Source organism: Protopterus annectens, chromosome 2.part1 (assembly GCF_019279795.1).
Source record: "Protopterus annectens isolate FY-2018-M chromosome 2.part1, PAN1.0, whole genome shotgun sequence".
Taxonomy (NCBI): Eukaryota; Metazoa; Chordata; order Ceratodontiformes; family Protopteridae; genus Protopterus; species Protopterus annectens.
The window spans coordinates 1,285,102,965-1,285,125,563 of record NC_056729.1 but is presented as its reverse complement, the minus strand read 5'-3'; the positions used below and the strand labels follow the sequence as shown (position 1 = coordinate 1,285,125,563).

General features: G+C 38.5%; 1 protein-coding gene across 2 annotated transcripts in view; it reads left to right on the top strand.

Moving 5' to 3' along the window:
• The window catches only part of AJAP1 (adherens junctions associated protein 1), a 1,259,307-nt gene that overhangs the window by 488,766 nt on the left and 747,942 nt on the right, over positions 1 to 22,599 (top strand). For both annotated transcript variants that reach the window (XM_044062794.1, XR_006363642.1), the window contains exon 2: positions 16,638 to 17,437. In XM_044062794.1, coding sequence (XP_043918729.1) covers positions 16,638 to 17,437 — 800 coding nt within the window. The remainder of the gene's footprint in view (positions 1 to 16,637; positions 17,438 to 22,599) is intronic.

Below are 22,599 nucleotides of genomic sequence, written 5' to 3'. Positions count from 1 at the left end.
TGCAGAAATAGAACGATTGACCCATAACCCTAAAAAGCCTTATCTGCAAGGCTAGGGAAGGAATCATCATGGACCTTATCCACAGCGACATAAGGTACCATAAACACACTTGACTTGACCCACTTTGGTTTTGTTAAGGGGTGATCCTGCTTATTAAACCTAGTGAGCTTCTTTGATACTGACTCCAAAGACCTGGATGAGGGAAAACAGGGCATACCACCTATACTGAGTTATCTAAGGCCTCTGACACTGTCCCCCATTCAGGTGCCATAGAGACAATCTTACATCTGGGGATTAACCCATACAATACTAGATGGATAGGCAACTGACTCACTGACAGAACACACTGTGTCAAAGTTAGGGACTACACATCCCCGCTAGACCACTTAAAAGTGGAATACCACAAGGATCTGTGCTGGGTCTTCAACTGTTTGGAAACTGTTTCTCTGAAATCCAGTCAAAGCTAGATGGCCTGTGGCTTACCAGGTTTGCAGATGACTGTCAACTTGATGAAGTCATATACAATCCTACCCCAACTATGTTAACATATTACAGAAGTGGCTGACACAGTCAAATGATTTGTTTCAAACTAACAAACTGAAACTTAAAGCAAAAAATATGTTATTATCCCCTTTGGCAATGAAGTATCCCTGCTAATTATTATATACATAACACCCCTCTAAGCTCAAACACAGTGTCATGAGACTTGGGAACACATAGGTTCATAGGTAGGTACTAGGCTATTGGCCCAAGAGCCTAAGTAAGCCTAGCCAACAAGGTTCCCTGTTCTTACACCACCCAAGAAAGTTAATTTTCTGTGCCCCTGTCGAGCAGAAGCACAGAAGTAATCCCCGGGGTGTATTTCTTATTTCCCATCCACTCATCAAGATTTTCTTGAAGAGTGATAATGAGGAACTTTGCTTGACATAGATGGGTAGCTTGGTCCAGAGTATAGGAAGTCTCTGGGGCAGGGATCTATTCCTCCAGCATGTCCTGTTCATTGTGGTGACAAGGTTTAGGTCCCTAGAGTGTGTAGCTCAGAGGGATTGGGATTTCTTTAGGTGTAGCATGTCCAACAGCTCTGGGTTTAACATAGCTTTATATGTTAGGCAAAGATCTCCTCGGAGTAGGCAATATGCTACAGAGTAAAGCTTGAGTTTTTTGAAACAGTCAGTGTAGGTCATCTGTTTGAGGCCAGTAATCCTCTTTGTGAGGTACTTCTGTGGCCTTTTCAGCTGCTGCATATGTCTTGTGAGGTAAATTCCAAAAGGGGTGTTGTACTCTATAATGGGTCTAATGAGTGCTGTGTAGAGGGGAGCAATGTCCTTTTTTTTCCAGAATGAGAACCCTTTTGTGATGAGGTGTACCACATAGAAGGATTTCCTGCCTACTGTGGTGATGTGATTATCAAAGGAGAGACTACTGTCCAACTGGGACCCAAGGTCTCTTATCACATATTTGGTGTTAAGTAGACTGATGTTTATGTGGTAGTTCATGGGTACAGAGTTTTTACCAAAGGGGATGACAATGCACTTTTTGGCATTGAGCTTGAGGCCATGCCTCTGACAACAGGCATCTGTCACAGTGAGGCCCTTCTGTAGGATGTCCACATTATTTGGGGACTGAACTATGGCTCCTAGTTTGCAGTCATCTGCGAACTTTGTTAGCCAGAGGCCTTTTGTGTTAGCCTGTACTTCAGATAAGTAGATACCAAACAGGAGCGGTCCCAGGACTGAACCCTGTGGTACTCCACTTGTCACTGGTTTGAGGTCAGATTTAGAGTCTGCAACTTTTACAGTGGGTTCTGTCAGTGAGCCAGTTGGCAACCCATCTTGTGACATAGGGATTTATACCTAGTTTAGTGAGTTTAGCTATAATTCCAGAATGGAGGATGGTGTTGAAAGCCTTGGCAAGATCAAGATAGGCTGTGTGAACCACCTTACCCTTGTCTACGGCTTTGATGACTGCCTCAAAGAAGTCAATCAGGTTCAGAAGCATGATCTGCTTTTCACAAACCCAAATTGGGTGGGGTCCTGTGTTTGGAGGTTACCAATTTCTTTGCTTATGAGTTGCATGATGATACGTTCCATGACCTTGCAGACCAGGCTCATCAGGCAAATAGGATGATAGTTCCAAGGATCAGTGGTGGCTCTCCTTTGCAGAGTGGGATAACTGTTGCTGTGCGCCATTTAGTGGATACAAAACCTGACATGAGACTATGATGTTGTCCGGTCCATGGATGCTGTGTTTTTGGTTTTAGACAGTGCAGCTTTTACCTACATAGATGTGATCACAGGGACTCTGCATTCTTCCTGTATAGATATGGGCCCTTTAGAGGGTGAGAGAGGGGTAAAGTTAGCAGTGAACCTATCTGCCAGCATGTTTGCAATATCAGTTGGTTCTGTGATTTTTGTGTCATTGAGTTGTAACTCAGAGCAGATCTGGGTGTTGTCAATGAGATTCTTGACATATCTATAGAATGCTTTGTGGTTGCCCTTAGATTAGAATCAATTGTGATTTTGTTTTCGTAGCTAGCTTTGGAGGATCTTATAAGGGATCTCAGCTTCTTATTGAGGCTGACCAGGGAGCTCCTCCACTCATGGGATTTGACTCTCTTTTGCAACAGTTTCTTCCTTCTGTTGTTTATGGCAGGGGACCACCAGATTGGCTTTCTTTTTTTGGAGGATAGTGTCTTGGTTCTGTTTGGGATAGCATGATCCATGCACTTGTGTAAGTGCTTATAGAGTGCATTTGTGTAGGATTCAGCAATCGTAACTCTATTGTCCATCTGCATGGGTGTCATGAAGTTCGCCACTTCTGTCTTAAGAAGCATGAAGTTGGCTTTGGAGAAATTTTTTACCATGGTTTCCTTAATGGTGGGTGGGGGTGGGATGTGGATATCTAGAGTGCTTAGCTTATGGTCAGATCTGACCAATGAGGAGTTGACTTCAGGTGTGGAACACCAGTCACTCATGTTGGTAATGACTAGGTCTAGGATATTGTTTCCCCTGGTGGGGGTGTGGATAAGTTGAACATGGGCATTGGAATTTATGAATTCCAGAAAGCATTGAGTGAAGGAATTGGTACATGAGTAGTTTTCCCAGTTATTGGTGGGGTAGTTGAAATCACCCATTTCTTAGAGTGTTTGGTTGAACCCTAATATTTCCAGTATATCAATAAAAAAGGAATGGGAATCCTGAGGCATGGTGGGGAATCTGTAGCAAGCTACTGTTTGGGTTGCAGTTTTGCCCAGAGTTAGTTGCACTTGGATAACCTCAGATGCATTATGCTGTGCAACTAGCCTGGAGGTGTGGATATCCTTAATGAATATGGACACACCTCCACCTTTGGTGCTCTGGTCCACGTTAGAGGGCCAAAAGTGTGGTATGACTTATAGCCTGGTAATGCAGGGGTGCTCTCCAGAGCCTAGAACCAGGTCTCAGTCACTGCACATGTATTGATGTTCTCCATTTTAAGGAGTGCCTCGAGTGAGTGCATTTTGAGATTTAGACTTCTAGCATTGAGTAGCATTACCCTCAGTTTTTGCTTGCCTGACATGTTGATAGCAATACACTTCAATGCTTATGCGTCCATAGTGGAGAAACACACATTCTACATTGTATACCTAATAAATAAGACTGTCACATCCAAGACCAGAGAGGGCATAACACTGATGTACTATACTCTTGTCAGACCAGTAAATGAGTACAATGCTCTCTTGTGTCTGTACCTCACTAGCCAACTGGATAAAACACAGAGGTTTGTGACTGGAGAATCCAGAGCCAGCAAAACATGACATACATGGAAAGATTGAAAGACCTGTCACTGTACTCAGTATCATGCAGGCTACTGAGAGATGAGCTATGCCTGGACTACAGATCAGTCTCAAACCCCACCCTACTGGAAATGCTGGACATCTGCAAATCAAATGGGGCAAGAATATCTTGTTCCAGGGATTTCAATCTAGTCTGTGACATAAATAGGACATGCTGTGCAGACATATATTCAGTAATTCTCAAAGATTGCCACTCCTCTGTATTAGGCTCCTCAAAGATCCTATTCAAGCACAATCTTGACATCTGGATGGGTGATTGTAAATTCACCCATGCGGTGGCACATATGTCTGTCATGGACAGGGCCAGTCAGTGCTGATTATGAAATCACTGCTGCTAGCACCCTGCTAAGCTTGCAAACACCCTCAGGTCATTAGGCTAGCAACCTCCTATGACCCTATGAAGCTGTGAACATATGCAGGCCTCCCAACATCTTCTGTCTAACATGCCCTGCTGATGTCATCCACTATAAGTTTACCAGCAGTCTTGCAAAAGTCAGACTTGTGCTGTGGTGCTTGACAGAGTAGTGAGTTCTGTAGCCTGTATACTTAGACAGGTAGGGGTTCTAGTCTCACTGCAGTCAACTGGTGTGTGTGTGTCTGTGTGTGTGTGTGTGTGTGTGTGTGTGTGTGTGTGTGTGTGTGTGTGTGTGTGTGTGTGTGTGTGTGTGTGTGTGTGTGTGTGTTTGTGCACTTCCTTGACATTACAGAGAGCCTTTTACACCAGCTTGTGGGACATTGCTATTGCTTTATTCTCCTCATCAGACACTGCTGATGTCATCAGCTATATTTGATTTGTGAATGTGCACTTTTCCCACTAGGGCAGGGTCAGAGACTGGCCTGGAGGCCAGGCAGAAACTACCTCATCCTATATGATTCAGATTACAGTAACATGGATTTTAGTCTATCCACATACATCATGTTATGGCTTGTATGGACTGTGTTTTCTTTGTGAGCAACTTGTGTGGTCTGTCCAGCTGCTGCATGTGTCTGGTGAGGTACATGCAAAAGAGAGCATTATACTCTATATTAGGGTTCTGATGAGTTTGAGTACAGTGCTGTAATATAATCCTGACATTTTAATATGATGCCATGACTTGTGATGTGCACAACATAGGATTTCAATACCAGTGTGGACACTTGGTGGTTGAAGTTCAGAGTTCTATGTATGTGTATTCCTAGTGCTTTCATCACTTGGTTTCAACAATGCGCGACTGTTGTCAATGCTTTAATTATCAGGGAATGCCACTTTTCAAAAGGTCAAAATAAAGACAGATTTTTGCATTTATTTGTAGACTGTGTGGCTTTGTCACCAGTCATTTGTCTGCGTTAGCCCCTCCTGTAGTATGTTATCTTCAAAGGTAGACTCAATGACTGCACACAATATGCAAATATTAGCAAACATGATAAGCCAATGGCCGTATACTTTGCCTGAACTGTCAAGAAATAAATTTCAGACAGGAAAGGACCAAGCACAGATCACTGGTGTACACCAGTGGTGTCAGGTCTACTGGGATAAGTTGATTCACCAACTTTTACAGTATGCATTCTATCAGTGAGACAATTGGTTACCATTCTAGTGACATGAGGTTTAATCCACAGACTGGGAGAGTTTCTCAATGATCCCTGCATTAGTAATTATGTTCAAACCCTAGGCCAGTTGAAGATAGCCAGATTGCACTGTCTTACCTTCATCCAGGCTTATCACCCAGAATCAATGGGCTTTGACAACATCACATGACTCATCACATACACTTCCTGACATGGTTGAATACACACTTCAACATGCCCTCCACACAGACTATGTTGTAGAAGGGTGTTTTCAACATGCATCCATGTGAGTTGGGAGCCAAAAGCCAACGCATGCATGGAAAGAGACATCCTGACTCTCCTCATCTACTAGGTAGACCAACATGTCATAATGGACCTTTTTTAAATGGACACTAGTGATATCCCGGCTGTGTGCAACAGACCTGTGAGTTGTTAATGCTACATCATGTCTGTTACATCTGTTCAATGTCCTCAAAGAGGTCATCGAGGGCATGCATGATGACAAGGCTTTTGAACTTGACAAACACAAGACATTTGACAAAAATCCACAGTGAGCTATTCACTCACCACTGTCAGGTGTGACCAAGTGGGTAGACCAGTGTATCACATATGTGGCATCTAAATATGTTGACATGTGTGAAGTGAGCTATATCTCAGGTCCAGTGATCTCAGGTCAGTGCATCAGGGATGTCTGCTAGGCCCTTTCCTGTCGATTATTTAAGTGATGGACATCACAGATGATATACACATCTTGTGTCCAAACAGCTTTCTGAAGGATTACAGATTGTGGGCAATCATTGATTCCAACTGTGACATTAGTATAATACAGACAGTATCAGCACACACCAAAGATTGCTGCCACAGACGTGACATCACCTACAATGCCAAGTAAACATAGGGGGATTTGTTACATCAGGAAAACAAACACACAACCCAAGTGATGTAGACATCACATCCTATAATCACACCAATAGGTATGTGAACTGTGTCTTGGGATTAATGTTAAGTGATGTTAAGTGAAATGTCCACCAGAATGTGGTCACAGTGCTGATTACTCCCTTGTATGTAACACAACTACTGAATATGTAAAGGACATCCACATCATAGCCCATAATACCTCCATAGTTCACAACCTTCATTGCACCAATAACTGAGTACAATGCACCTTTCTTCATATACTTCCCTATATATCTTCCAGACATGTAACTGAAGTATACCACCTTTGTCACAGTGAGCTGTCACACATCTTATTGGCCATACCTAGTTATTCTTTTTATGACATAATCATTACTCTCTGATTGTGCAGAACTCCCATCGAGTTGTTACACCAGATGCATGTGTGATACCTGTTCTGGTGATGCATACAGTACATACACAGGTGTTTGACAGCATTAATGGCATGGGTAACATTCATGACAGTGTGAATTGTGATAAATATTGTGATATACATGTATATATATATATATATATATATATATATATATATATATATATATATATATATATACCATGCACACCAGCCTGTACTGATCATTATATTGCATACAGGTATAGCAGTGTTCCTCCTACCACCTCCAGCAGATGTTAGAGTGCCTGGCAGTGTGTGTGATTACCCTTATAGAGTGTGGATGTATAATAATTGTTGTACAAGTGTGTTTGAACACAACCATCACTAATCACTCTAAATCACATATGTCATGCCAGAGGCATGGGATTACTCTAAATCACGTATGTCATGCCAGAGGCATGGGATTACTGGTGCTATTATTCTGACACTGTCCATGATTGTGCATGCCTCTCTTAACATTGTCCATGAGCCTTTATACATGTCCTACTTGCTGGAGACCTCTGTTGAGATTACATTCATATTCAGACAAATCAGTTTGCACAGCTTCACAATATACACCCTACCCCAATTGTATGTAACATCCATGATAGATGTCCCCTGCATTATTCAGGTAAGGACGCTTATCTCACACAGACATCCTCCCCATTGTTATGTCACCTTGTGTGACAGTCATGTAATGCACATTTCAACTGTGCAGTCTCTATTGTACTAGATTGATACGTAATCAATTTTACTGCTACTACCATCTCCCATTGAAATGCCCTCATCTGCTGTACATTAAGTTGATTCACCTGTCCTCTTTCCCTGTGTTCGTTCTTGCAATTCATATGTGTGTCCCAATTCAATATACAAACTTCTGCTGAGTATTTGTTTTACATGGCAGTCCATGTACCCTTACAGATCATTTACCCAACTTCAGTATAGAATGTAAGGAATGGGAATTCACAATAATCTGCACATAGGTACATTGTCCTGTACTGTGTTTGGACCATATACTTAACAATCATACCTCTCAACTGTCCAGATTTTCATAGAATGTCCAGCTGTTTACCTTTATATCTTTTGGCGTGTTCCTTATGAGATGTGTGGTTTTCTGCCATATCACTGGGATGATACCATGCACAGATGTAAAATCATGGAGTTTATTTAATCCCAGGGTTTATCTTTGAGGATAAGCTAAATATAGCCCAAGTATACACAAAGATACACATGCATACTGTATGTTAAGCTTTATCTATCTGTAAATATTAAATTAATATATAACAGCAAAGTGTCATTTGTAAACTAAAATATTTGTTATAATCCAGACTAAGAACAGACCTTTGCAATACAAATAAATTAGTTATATGTTAAGCTTCATAACTTGTCATTTGAGTCAGAAAGTTAAGAAAAAACATATACAGGAGTTTTAAATAGTTAAAAGAACGTTATCCCTTGCTTTCATTTTGAAACATCTAATAAAGAAAAAAAAAGCTTACCTATGACAAAATTATGCAACTACCAAGATTTGGCTTTATGACATGGCTTTGACTCTATCCTGATCTCAGTGGAGTGAAGTCAGTCAAATGTAAACATGCTTGAAGTGCAAAAAAAGAAAGAGTAGAACTGCATTTTTGCAGGGGAAAAGGCCTCTGCACCTCTACACTTGGTAATGCAGAGTGCTGTACTACCCAAAACTGGGTCTATATTATAACAATAAAAGTTTAAAATTGCAAATGCTCTAAATACCGAAAATGCTGGACCTCAAAGTGCTTTTTGTGAGAATGCAGTACAGTGAAGATTGAAATACTTACCCTTTCCTCACTGTAGTGCGATCTTAGAATTAGTATATATGTTTAGCGGGGGTGTGGGGGTCCTGCAAGTTTGAGGTCTGTCATTTTCGATATTTAGAGTGTTCGCAATTTTAAAGTTTTGCTGTTATAATATAGACCCCCATAACCCTATATGGATCTTCTTCAAAACATTGAAATCTCATAACACTGAACCTCAAAATACTGAGACCATAATATCAAAAATCCAAAACACTGAAAACCAAAACAATGAAAACTCAGAACACTGAAACTTTGCATCATAAGACTGAAAACTACAACACACACATAAATAACATACCCGCCACCTATAACAACACCAAACTAAGAAACACACTTTTTACTACATTTCTGCAGGGGGGCAAGGTCCCCTGCAACCCCCATAAATTAAATATACCAACTCCAAGATTGTACTACAGTGGAAAAAAGTTAATTTCTTAACCTCACTGTATCACGATCATCATACAGAATGTAAACATAATGTCTCAATCACTTACCTGTATGGCCGAAAAACATGTACAGTTTGGCAAAATAAACACTTTTTTCACTATTCAATTCTCCCAGCACTTCTCAGAATACTAACTTATGAAAGCAACACATTCATATGTTGACATTCTGTATGGTAATCATTTTACAAAGGGGTTAGAAAATATTTTTTCCACTGTAGTGCAATCTAGGAGTTGGTATATTTAATTTACGGGGTGTGGGGGTGGGTGGGAGGGTGCATGGGGGCTTGCCCCCCCTGCCCCCCCTCCCTGCAGATACGTAGTAAAAAGTGTATTTCTTACTTTGGTTTGGTTATAGGTGGAGGGGATATTATTTACATGTGCGTTGTAGATTTCTTTACTGAGTGCTGAAGATAAACCCAGCACCTAAAGATTCAAATTATTCTCTAAAAAAACAAAATATTCACAGAAGGTACTGCTTCTTTCTGAAAGTATTTTTATCATTTAACCATGCATCTTTCATCGATAAAATGTCAAAGTGCATCATTTGGAAATCCATTTCCAGACCTATACTTTTTTCACACAGATCTCAAATTGCCTTCATTTGCAGTTTACTGTTTTGGACTATAAGCCTTTGGATATGTAGTGCGGTATGCTGTTTTTCTATAAATATCAAGAATGAAAAAACTATGTATCATACTGAACAACAATTTGCAGGATTAATCTACAAATCTCTGTGAAGACGAAAGTAAATTATGAGATTAAAACCACGTAGCCAAAATCACCTCAGCTGACAAAAAAAAAAAGCTACGATTTTTTTTGAGTCAGTCATCTTTCTATTTTGTTTCAGCTGGATAGCTCACTGATGACTAACCTAGAATATAATTTTGTGTTTATTTCCTGTACTGGTGTCCTTATAAGAACAGTGTGCAGATTTCTTTCACAAGCAGTTGTCAAGGTATATGAGGTGGTATGCTTCTTCTCCAGTCAGGTAAACATTTAATCTTTTTTTGATATTATTATTATTATTTTACCTTTGTTTAAATCGTTTTAAATCATTTTTGAATGTTGCTGCTTCTTTTCTGTATGTTGCATATTTTTTTTTACTTCAAGATATCTGAGTAAGCATAAAAAGCTTTTTGTTTGACGTGTATTTCTTTTGCACAAAATGGGTGTCATGTACCTGCCTTTATATGCACTATGCAATCAAGCAAATAAATCTAGTACTCACATAATGATGGTTTTCAAGTGGGGGAATAGTTACATGTCTTTAAGAAATTTTGATAGCACTATTTAATTAGCAATACATGGCAAGGTGCAGTTGAGATGATAAGGAATAACAGGCAAGTGTACACACATGACTCATCCTTAAAAGACTGATCACTTCAATGATAACCTAGATGAAAGTTATGTGAATTGGATAAGAAGGCATGGGTTCTTGCTCCAACTTCATCCAAGTTACTCATTTCATGTTTATTTTTTCAGTTTCACTGAAATCCTCCATTGTTTAAATGCTCAGTTTCTTAGCTTTAGTACATCTGTGTAGAATACTGCAGTATTCAGTTTGTGCCAGCTTTTCATCAAAGAATGTTTTGGCACAATATATCACATTAACTGTAGTGAATGAACCACTTTAACAAAGAGCAAAACAAGTTAAGCATACATGTCATTTCAAACAATATTGCATTGTGTCTTTCATGATATGACTTTGAACATGAATCAGTAGGCTGAGTGTGTGACTGTTAACACCCTGACTTTTATTAATCACTTCATTTCTTCACAAAATCTTGTAAATAAGATAGAAAGCAAAGACCCAGCAGCAGAGTAGCATGATGCATGTGGAATGGTTTGAATGATAGAAGACTGAATAAAGTGTTATAGCAAGAGCATAGACAGAAGACATGAGAGCAACCAGTGATCTGTTATAGAGATTATAATGTGTCAGTTCTATTTAGTATCTTAATTTCCATCTTCCACAGTCTTTCAGAAAGAGAGGACTTCATATGCATACAATGAAATGAAAACAAAACAGTTGGCATGACATAATACAATAAATGTTTTAAGAAGCCGAGATAAAACACTACTGAGTAATATTGATAAGTGATTTTATCAGAGATAACTGCATCTGTAACGTAGCACAGAGGTAACAAGAACAAGAGAGAAATGAGGAAGCAGTAATTTATAATAAATGTATGAGGCACAACTGTCCACATTTTGATGGCTGTTCCTACTTTGTCCTCAGACTTTTGTTCTTATTTTGAGAAATTCTGTATTAATACTACCAGTATTTAAAATGTGTCAGTAATTTTGGGCCTTTTCCCTAACATTTGTTTGTGTTGCTCATTACTCCGTAGGTAAAAGTTGATTGATACGGTGCAAGGGTGTTGTAAAGTCAGTGCTGATGGAGTACCGAGGATCAAAATGTTATGAAAGATCTATGTCAGGTGCTCATGTGCTAGTAAATCATGACACAGATGCTTGAACTGAGTCTGGCCCAAACTCCCATTTATATGAACTTGAGATAACATCTAATCTTATAAACCTATACACTTTATCAAAACCTAAACTCTAACCCTAAAACTGCTACCCAGTTCCCAACTAAACTGCATTTGCCTTCCTAACCTTAAAGTCCCCAATCACTCCCTAATTCTAAAACTCCAACTCTCTTCCCTGAACCTAAATTCCCTGATCACTTCCTAATCATACAACTCCCCTCCCAGTCCTTAAATCTAAAACTCCCTTCTGACTCCATAACCCTAAGGTTTCCTTATTGTTTCATAACAGTAAAGACTCTCCTCCTGCTCCATAACTCTAATATCCTTTTCTTGTACCCCTACCATAAAATACCCCTTCCACTCCATTCCCATGATTATTTACCTAAATGTATATTAAAGTTTGAGTGAGAGTAGAACCCAACATGAGCTAGTCCTTATTCTAGTCAGTGTTTTTTGAGCATTTGGGACATGAGCCTTTGTAATGTTCTGAGTCATGAAACAGTCTTGAAATCTCTGTTTCTTTAACATTCCAATACCATATATTTGAGGAAAGCCAGTAGTTACTGTCTTCCATAAGGGAGACTACTCATTGTAAAGATATTCTTTAAGCCATCTAACAACTTCCTGTGGGAAAGTTATCATCAATATTCTTCCAAATTTTCTATTTGACATCACTAATGAAGCTTTTGTAGAAATCCATCAAATCCATTAAAGACACATATTATGCCTTGCGATAATGCGCATGACATTTGCTTTTAGCTAGTGGTAAACAGTAAGAAAGCAAAAACAATGACCCTGTGCATAGGTTTCATTTACTGATGATTTACAACTCACAATCACAGAGACATCTGTAATACTGTGCACAGCCATAGGACTGCATTATTGCAAGTCTCTGCTAAATTATTTATAGCATTAAGAATTTCTAATCACCCATCCTTTGGTCCAAGTTGTGGTTAAATACAGATAGGGAGGAACTCTGCTTCATATGGATGGGAAGCCTGTTCTAGAGAATGGGAATAATCTGAAAAAAATATCTGTCTCTCCAAGATGTCCTATTTAAGTCGCAAGCAAAATGTAGATATTTTAATCTAGTAGTTCTGATGCGGTTTGTTTTGTGGATGTGCAAAAGGCTCATCAAAACAGGGTCCAGAGATGCCTTGTATGCCAGGCAAAGATCATGTCTCAGAAATCTTTATGATACCAAGTAATGAGACTGGATTTTATGGCAATCAGCAGAGAAAATTGTGTTTACTCCTTGTATTCCTTTTGTAAGGAACCTTTGTGGATGTTCCAGTTGCTGTATGTGACTGGTTAGGTACATTACAAAGGGGGAATTATACTCTATGATGGGTCTGAAAATATCCGATTACAGTGGTATGATGACCTCTCTGGATCTAGATGCCATGCCTTGCTTATTATAAGTTAAGCAACATAGAACGATCATTTTACTACCTTGGACACACATTGGTCAAAGACTATTTTACTATCTACATGAGTCTTCAGATCCTTGGATATTGAATCAGCTTTTAAGTGTGGTAGACCTCTTAAAAGTTGCTATAATGCATTTCTTGGTGTTGAGTTTTAAGCCAAGTATTTGTCTGTATTAGAGCTTCTTTATGGTGTTAGCAAGGGAAATGTAGTAAAATAATCAATTCTTATTTAAATAAAATGTCAAGGCAGAAAATTAAATAAAATAAGCAAAAGCTAATTAAATATCGTATTGAGTCCCTTTTGTACTGGCTCAATATGTTAATGCATTATGTTCTGAAGAACAACACAAACAGTGCAGGGTTTGAATCCACATTATTGTTTGTTTGAGTTGAGGGTTGGCATAACAGTTAAAGTGTTTACTACATAGACAAATGGTACAGAGATTTTCTTACCTTTTAAAGAGAAATTGGCTAGGCTGATAATGGCCCACAAAGGCTGCTAGTCTAGTAGATACCTATGAACCCATACACTGATAAAAACTATTAAGCAAACGAGGGTGCATTCCAAAGCAGGGATGCACATTTCCTCTGTTCTTCTGTGACTACAGAATGTCATCTACCAAGAGGTACTGTGCTTTGAAATCAGATTTCATGGCATACATTCCAGATTGTCCTTAATGACCATTTTTCAGCCTCTATCTAAAGAAATATCACATATCAACCTAACACTCACTGACTTAAAACAACCCAAACCTTTCAAAATTCAATAAATACTCCTTAATCAATACATCAAACGTCTATAATTTATCTGTCATATAAATTTCCAAATCTTTTCGTAAAACAAAACTGAAATTGAAGTAGACTCTCTTCCAAAGCTTCTTGACTTGATTATAGATGATAACCTTAAATCTGACTTGCGTGTTTAAAATAACATAAAAAGACTCACCAAAAATTTAGGGATGGTCTACAGGCATAAAATCTTCCTCTGCAACATCACCAAAACCACTCTAGCCCCTGCCTACCTTATCCCATCTCTAAAACAGTGCACCCATCCTAATAAGTTGGAAGCATGATATAATAAGGCTGCAAGATTTGCCACTGACAATCAATACTGCAGCCATCCCTCTATTACCCTTAATGCTTTGGAATGGCTCAAACTGCCTCACCACTAAGATTACATATGGCTTATCCCCTCACGCATCATCATTCACAAAGCTGATAACTGCTCTGGTTTTACTCCTATTCTCCATTCCCATCACCATAATAGACTGTTTTGATCTAATGAATGTCTTCTCAGCATATATTAACCCAATGATCCTCTGATCAATGTCTGTACAAATATTCTGTTGCTAAAAATGGAGTTCTATCCCTCTGCAAATTAGATGGACCTCTACAACTTGTAAAAGACTGTATAATAAAACTTGGCTCTGCTCCTGCACTACCCCAGCCTGAAGTAGTACCTCCCTTCTTCTATACCAGCATACGTTGACTATGTTCAAAGAGAAGGATTTCATAAAATCTATTTCTTACACAAAGGGCAAATATATTTTTGTTTAGGCTATATTGTCTAGTCATCTTTGTTCCAAAGCATTTCCTCAGTGTGTTTAATATTATCTCTATAAACTGCAACTTGTGAATACTTTATTTAGTAACAGTGTTCTTTTTCACTTGTTATATCTGTCCAAATATTTACACTATGATTGTTCTAAATGTAGGCATTGCTCAGGGCTGCAACTCTAAAAAATGCCTTGATGTCAGCCCTGTGGCTCATTAGACTGATCGATCATACTGATAGCAACAAGCAGATGGTGAGCCAATAGGTGGGCAGTAGGTTGCAGCAGAGGGCCAGTGTTGAAATCAGCTCTCTATTTTCTCTGCTCACATTGTCAATCTCAGATAGCTGGAGTCTAAAAAATAGGTTGCAGGGAAGAGAATCTACAGAGGCACTAAGGATAATGTAATCTTCATGCATTATGGACTGGTGGTTCTCTTCAATCAATTCATATACAGGTTAACTGGAATGCTCCTGTCTTGGAGTGAATCGGGTCAAACCAATTGTAGGACATTTGATGGTTGACATGGTAAGGCTTTAAACAAGCACATATCAAGCATATATAATCATATAATCATCATTTCTATGGGTAGATTTAAAGGTAATATCAAAGATTATAGCCATAAGTTTTAAATGCAACTGATCTTAACAACATATAGAAAGCGTATTGCAGCACTGTTCTCAACCACTGCTTTTGCCATGTATTTAACATCTGTTGTAGGTGTATCAGTAAATGAAAGGGTAGGTGTACATGCATGTTCCACTGAGTGGCTTTCTTTTTATAGGTTATCTAAGTGCTATGAGGTCATCACAGGACTCTGGAGTTAGCTGCATGAACAGTCAAATCATATAAATGTGAGAATCGAGTTCAGTCCAGAGAAAAGTGGTTCTTATATCAGTATACAGAACAATCTCAGTGTACTGAAATAGGAAACACTTCTTTGTGGACAAAATTATTAAAATATTTAATAGACTCACTATATAATAATATTAAGAGCTTGGGCCCTATCATTTATTGGCTACTTGCTAATAGCCAGATGCATGTCTGGAATTCTCTAAGCAGCATTTCTTGAGTGAAAAACAGAACACATTTAAGAAGGGATCTCACAATAGTGCTCATATAATGAAATACTGATGGGTTGTATTACCATGATATAAAACCTTAAAATATAAAACAGCACACTGTAGCACTGATTTACTCAAATGCTTAAAACAACACACTCTAACAAATTATGCCATTTTAAAATATATAAGACTCATCCTAAAATCGTCAATAGTACAATGAAAATATCTTGACTTATGAAACGACTATAAAATTTGTTCTAACTGTTGTATATTCAAGACTACAAAGAAGAATGCATTTAATTTCATATTAACATTTTCGTTTTTGGCTACTTCGCAGTAAAGAAATGTAGAAAGCAGTTGCCAATTCCTCTGTGTCTTTGATGGCTGTCATTTATATGGTTATCTTGTTAAAAATTTCCAGTAGCAAAACATGTTTCTTTGACTACAACATGAGGATTCTAGTTCTTATATCATAGCAGTACTGGTGATTAGTAATTTAACTGATAAGGTCATAGAAGGACTTTGCAGGATGTTAAAAGCAACTCTCATGAGGAAGCAGGATATTCTAGATATTTTAGAACTAAAGTAATAGCTAACACGGATTGTTTTCTGGAGTATTAGACAATGGCTTTGCTTCTAACATTGTCTTCTTTTTAGATCACTTCCTGTGTCTGTTCAGGTAAAGGTAAACATTTACTTCTCATCTTAATAAAATTATGAGTTCATCTTATCTTGGTGGTGCTTGGACTTAAATGAAGATAAAGTACAATTTGTCTAACGTGCACTGTATGACATTTTCTTAAAAGAGGTTATCATTTTAGCACATTCAAAGAATAGTCAATGCTATCTATATTTGTGTTGTAAATGAAAAATATTTGTGGCTCGACTATTTGTTCTGTAATATAAAATCATGAATGAATTTTATAAAGACATTTCATAGTTTAGTCATATATACCCTTATGGGAAATATTAAGAGAATTAAAAAAATGTTTTTTGTGTGTAAATATAATCCATTTAGCAATATAATGAAGATATGATTATCATGAGTGCATATATTGTTAGAAGTAAGTATTAACACAGAGCTAATACTGTTACTTTTGCCTTTTATAGCCTGAAGCCTGTATGTGGTCCAGCAGGCCATGCTGGGAGCCGTGTCTGGATATTGCTAGCCATGTTTCACTTAGCCATGGAGATTATATCATGTGAACCAGTATTTCAAGCCAGAGGTTACAGATTATTATCCAGGCCTTCTCTTCGACATAGAGCTTCCCATTTTCCATCGTGGAATGTTCAGAATGGACAACAAGTGATTGTTTCAAGTCACTGGTGGAACAGGTTTGAAAAGCACCATGGAAGGGGTGATATGTATCGGTACCAGCCTCATAGGCATCACAAGCACAGAGGACTCCTAGCCATCCTTCTTTGTAAAGGCTGTCAAATCATGCATTCTTCCACAAAATCACTAGACCCTTCAAATTCATTTGGCAAAAGAAACCTGGCCCATCTGAGGTTTTTGAAACGTTCAAAAAGACAAACAGAAAAAAATGACTGGGATAGCTATCAGTACAAGGAATTATTTCTGCGTGGGGACAGTCCATCTACAACTGTTTCTGAATATATTGAATGGGGCCCAACAGGAGATGATGATACAAGTACATTTACTTGGGATTACGATGCCACTCGGACCACCAGAGCCCCACGTTTTATTACAAGCACCACAATGGCTAGGACAACCACTGCTCTAATAACAACTATAACATCAACAACTACAAGACCAGTGACTGCCAAATCAGAGGAATTTACACCTACACCAAAATCAGCGACAGCTGGTATAACCCCAGGAAGAAGTAGCACAACCGAGCCATATGGCTATACAGCTAGGCCACCCAAGCCAATGGGAGTTACAACAGGTACTTCACTTTATACATCTGTATGAAGGGAAAATAATGAGTAAAATGATGTTCTTGCAAACTTAAATGCAGTTAAGATTTTGAAATAAAGGGAAATACCACATTGCTATTTTACTGCTTTACACAAGAATGCATATACCTGTGTATTAAGATATAAGTCTAATCATATGACTGGCTACAGAGGCTGTGAATATGTGATGCAGCACATACCAGGTCCAGATGTGGTGCTATCTTAATTCAATAGTCACTACTAATGATTGTTGTTATAAAATTAAAAGTTACCTGGTCCTGATTTGCCGTAACAGTTTTTGTTATTTCCTACCTTAAAGGCAGGACAGAAGCTCAGTATCAGTACATATGGAAATTAACTCTGTTACTTGGAGACTAGCAAGAAACACAAAGATGGAGACTGGCATATTTTAGTGCAGCTGTGACAGACAGGAAAAAAATGTTTAGTCACCTTATAGAGTTTTGCATTATACTAGGTGAAACTGAATCATCCTATTTAAGAATTAGTTAGCATACAGTTAGCATTTCAAATACATATTCATGCAGTTAGATACCAGATTGATTTGATAATTGCTGTTTAAAAAGAGCATGTTCAAATTCTTTATCTAATGACAGCAGGAAAAGTTGAAATCGGCATCCTTTGTCTTACTGTTAGTTTTCATTGATAAAAATATCACCTTATCTGCTGTCAGGAAAACAAAATTATTATTCTGTCAGGTTTAGGAAATTTCTTATTTATACTCTAATCTTTAATTACTGTATGTGTTATTATTATTTGTAAAAATGCAACTTTTTAAAACTAAGGTTAGTTGTGCATCTAAAGGACTGGACACTTTCTGAGCATGTTGCCCCGTGGTATATACCGTCTCAGAACTTTGTGGCCTGTGGCTTACCGCTCTGACATTTTGTCTTTGCTACACTACATGTGGCCTTGATCACAGATGAATAACTTAAGGAAGCCTCAGACACAAGATGTAGGGAAAAAACACCTCAGTAAGAGACAGGAAAGTGGGTTGATGTGTTGCTTTAAGCTTCTTACTGACATCAAAGTGTGATGGCTATCATACCATTTTTAATTCATCTTAGCTTTTCCCTGCAGAGCCAGGTTGGGCACTAAACATTGATCTTCTGAGAAATGACTTGGAACTGTGAATGAATTCTTCTTAATTACTTCAGAGTACATAGTGCTATTTTCAGATGCATACAGTATGAGATATCTTTAATATCCTCATATAGTCATGCCTTAATGACTAATGAAAGAAATCTGTGAAGTAGCTTCCTGTCTATGCTGCCCTTTTCTTGTACCTTTTGCAATAAGAATGGGTAGATTCTTGATAAATTTTGCCAAGATTTTAGTGAAAATGCACTAAAATAATTCGACTGATAAGCATATTCACTAGACATTGTATTGTCTAGAGAACATATTCCTTAGGTTTGTGGCTACATTATTTCAGTAACAATTTATTCCTAGTATCTTTTATTATTCAAATGCTCATTTGTTTTGTAAAAGGCTGTTTGTTGACCTTCTGCATAATAGGGTATATTACATTTGTTTGATAGAAGAACACAATAAGCTTACCAAGTCTGTCTTTTCCAGACATTTAATTTTGTACTTCCCTTGTATACTTTTCCGTTACTATTTCTGTTCCTTTTACATGCTCCTAAGAATACTTCTGTAAATTTCCTCTGAGACATCCATTATGTTAAGTCTATTCCATATTAATACATATCCACTTCTTTTTTGAATATCCAGGGAATAGCTAGCTTCTATAATCTGCTGTTAGTGTCAATTCCATTTCTCTGTTCCTTTCCTGTCTAGGATGACCTCTTTACATCACCCTGAAATAATCTTGCTCAATCTACATCTGTTCTAGTCTCAGCAGTAAAGATTTGTAGCTCCTCTAGTCCCTATCCGCATCTGTTCCTCTTCATCCTACAGACCTTTTAGTAGATTTTCTCCTGATTTATTCCATAGCCTTATGTTACTTTCCTTGCACAGCCTCCAGAACTGCAAATAGTACTCAGGGTATGATCTGTTCTGTGCCTTGTGGAATGGAAGCTTCACTTTGTTTCTTTCTGGACTGGATCAATATAAGTCAGCAGTCTATTTTGTCCTGCCACTGTCCTGTCACTCTACTTCTGCTGGCCCACTACAGTTATGTTTAGTAGTTCTTTTCCTCTTCTTTTGTCACTAATTCCATTCCTCAAACCAATACTTCACACCAGGGTTGTTATAGGCAAATTACAGCACTTTGCATTTGTTTACATTAAACCTTGACACTCACCCTTCTCCACATTTGATCATCTGTTCCAAATCTTTGACTAGATTAATCCCTGCTCCATGCTGCACCGAGCTTTATGAAATCCTTGAAGATGATGATGATACTGTTTTCTGTTGCCACAGATATATCTGAAGCAGTACACTAAAAAGTAATGGACCCAAGAGAGAGGCATTTTGGGTCTATGTTAAATCATCGAACGCTTAAAAAAGCGAACGATGATTTATCGTACCCATGTAAGCAAAAGCTTACAATCTTGAACGCTTAGAACTACGATTTTTTTCCAAGGGCAAAAAAATCGCTGTTCCACAAAAAAAAAAATATAAAACATTACATAAAGTTGGGGGCCTCATCACACCCCCCCCCCATGTGGGGGGCTATGCCTTCCACACCCCCCTTACTTAAATATACCAACTCCAGGATTGCACTACAGTGAGGAAAATGGCAAAGTAATGGAAGCAGCCAGGTGATTTCGATTTCTTTCCCAGGGAAGGAATTTGCTTATATGCCGTTTCGCTATTTTGCCTTTTCGTGCTTTCAAGTTCGATCAGCACCCACTTGAAAGAATGCATCTTTGATCATTTAATAGGAACCCGAGACAACTGAATTATTCCATTAGTCACATTGCTAAATCATTATATTGTCCCTCACATGTCAAATTTCTGTGACAGGTTTAATGACAGTTCTGTCTGGCTATTAGTCCATGCTGCTTGCTTTCCTGGAGAATTTTGTCTTCTCAAAATACTACCAGCATTGCCCTGAGGATCTCTTTTGTTTATGTATTTCTTTATTGAAAGCATAGAAGTAAACATATGCAAAACAAAAACATACACGTATACAGTACAAAAGCTAATGTTAAAAAATGCAATGAAGGTAGCATAAAGTCAGACAGATAGATAGATAGATAGATAGATAGATAGATAGATAGATAGATAGATAGATAGACTGAAAGATTAAATTAATAACTATGCTCTGCACAGCTGAGTATATACATTTAAACAAGTGTGTAGATTGAAGATACAGTTCATTCTTGTGTGTGAAGTCTTCTCCACCACTGTTGTTAAGATAACAGGCTTGAAATTGTCCATACCTTTTCTGCCCCCCCCCCCCAATCTACAAAGGTACCTCATGTACTATCTTACAGTCTGCAGCTGTCTCTTCACAGGACTCTTATCTGTTGAAGATGTCTATTGGGGGATCTGTCAACAAAGTGACCAGATTTCTTATTATCTTACCACACAGCCAGTCAGATCCTTGTAGTTTATCTTCCTTATGGGTAGCCATTCATTCCATACCTCCTCCTCTCTTGTTATACTAGTATGTGTATACTGTTCTCCACATTATGCCCCACTTCCCTTCCAGCATAGTACACTCCACTGTTTTAATTTGGGAAGTTTGAGGTATTCATACAGTACTTCCATTTTTTCCCTCCAATCTTTGCTCCTTCTGTTGTATCTTTCGGCTTTTCCCAGTTAGGGGTTGCCACAGCGGAACTCCGGTCCGCTAATGATTGGCAGTAGATTTTTACGTACCAAGTTGCCTGCCCTGATGCACAACCTTCAACGAAGGTATGCCCATTCACGCATGTCTCCACACAGAAGACGTTTTAGCTGAGAATCGAACAGGACAACGTCTTACTGTGAGGCAACAACGCTACCGCAGCACCCAGAACGCAGTTAATCTTTGCTCCTTCTGGACAGTTTAATTCCTTCTTCCCTCCTTTCTACTATTTCCTTAAAAAATGTTTCCCTTCTTGACCCCTTCTGCTAGCCCCTTTCAGTGTTTGCTTTTGCCGCCTTCCCTTTTTTTGGTGTACTTTTCCTGGCCCAATTCTACTTTTCTGCCTCTAATTTTGCACACCCTCTTTTCCACTTCTTTAGTCCTATCATTGGCCTTAATATCTACCCTTCTTTTTTATGTAACTTTAGGGACTGCTACATTTCCCTTACTGTTATATCCCGGATCTTTTCCCATAACTTGTGTATACTCAGAGTTACTTCCAATCCCTTAAATCATCTGCGGCAATCTCCATCCCCATAGCATAATCCATTCTCTTGACATCGCACCATGGTCATTCTTTCATATGCTTATTCTTCCATTCTTCTTCAAACTCCAAAATGACAATGACTACAGCTGGCTAACTGCATCCTTACATGAACATCCATGACCCTATCTACACTGGTTAAGACCATATTCAAAAAAGTATCCTGTCTGGTATAGAGCTGAAGCCCTCCTGGTGAAAGATCTTATTGAACTCCTGCCCGCTCTATTATCTGGATGTTAACATTTCCAAATATGCTGCTGGTGTATTCACATTGCCAAGACTGTTTTTTCCTTTTTTCTCTCTCCAGCAATCTATCATTCTCTTTCCTTTATGCTTCTGTAAGATGACATATGATAGCAGATCAGCAGTTCTCCCCCAGTTTCATCTGAGTTAACTAATAAGGCACTTAACCTAGGTTCTAACACTGCCTTCTGTCTATTCTTCATTTAGTGTTCTACTTCCTTTTAAGAAGACAGACATGATGCCTTCCTAATGTCAGTTGGTACTACATCTCTGTTTTCTTTCATTCTTGAACAACCTGTGCCCTTTCACCTTCTTGGCCCTGCTTCTCTTGTCTCTGACCCAAGTTTCTGTGATAATAACAATGTCTACACTCTGGTCTTCAATCAGTCATTGAAGCTTTCTCATCTTTAACAGACTCCTTGCATTGTAGAACAATACAACTCAGTAATGATCTATATCACCTTTGTTTTTTCTTCTGTTGCATTCAAACCCTTTTTCCCTTTTGGCACACACACATACACATACTCTCAGACAAACACACACACAGACACACACACACACACACACACACACACACACACACACAC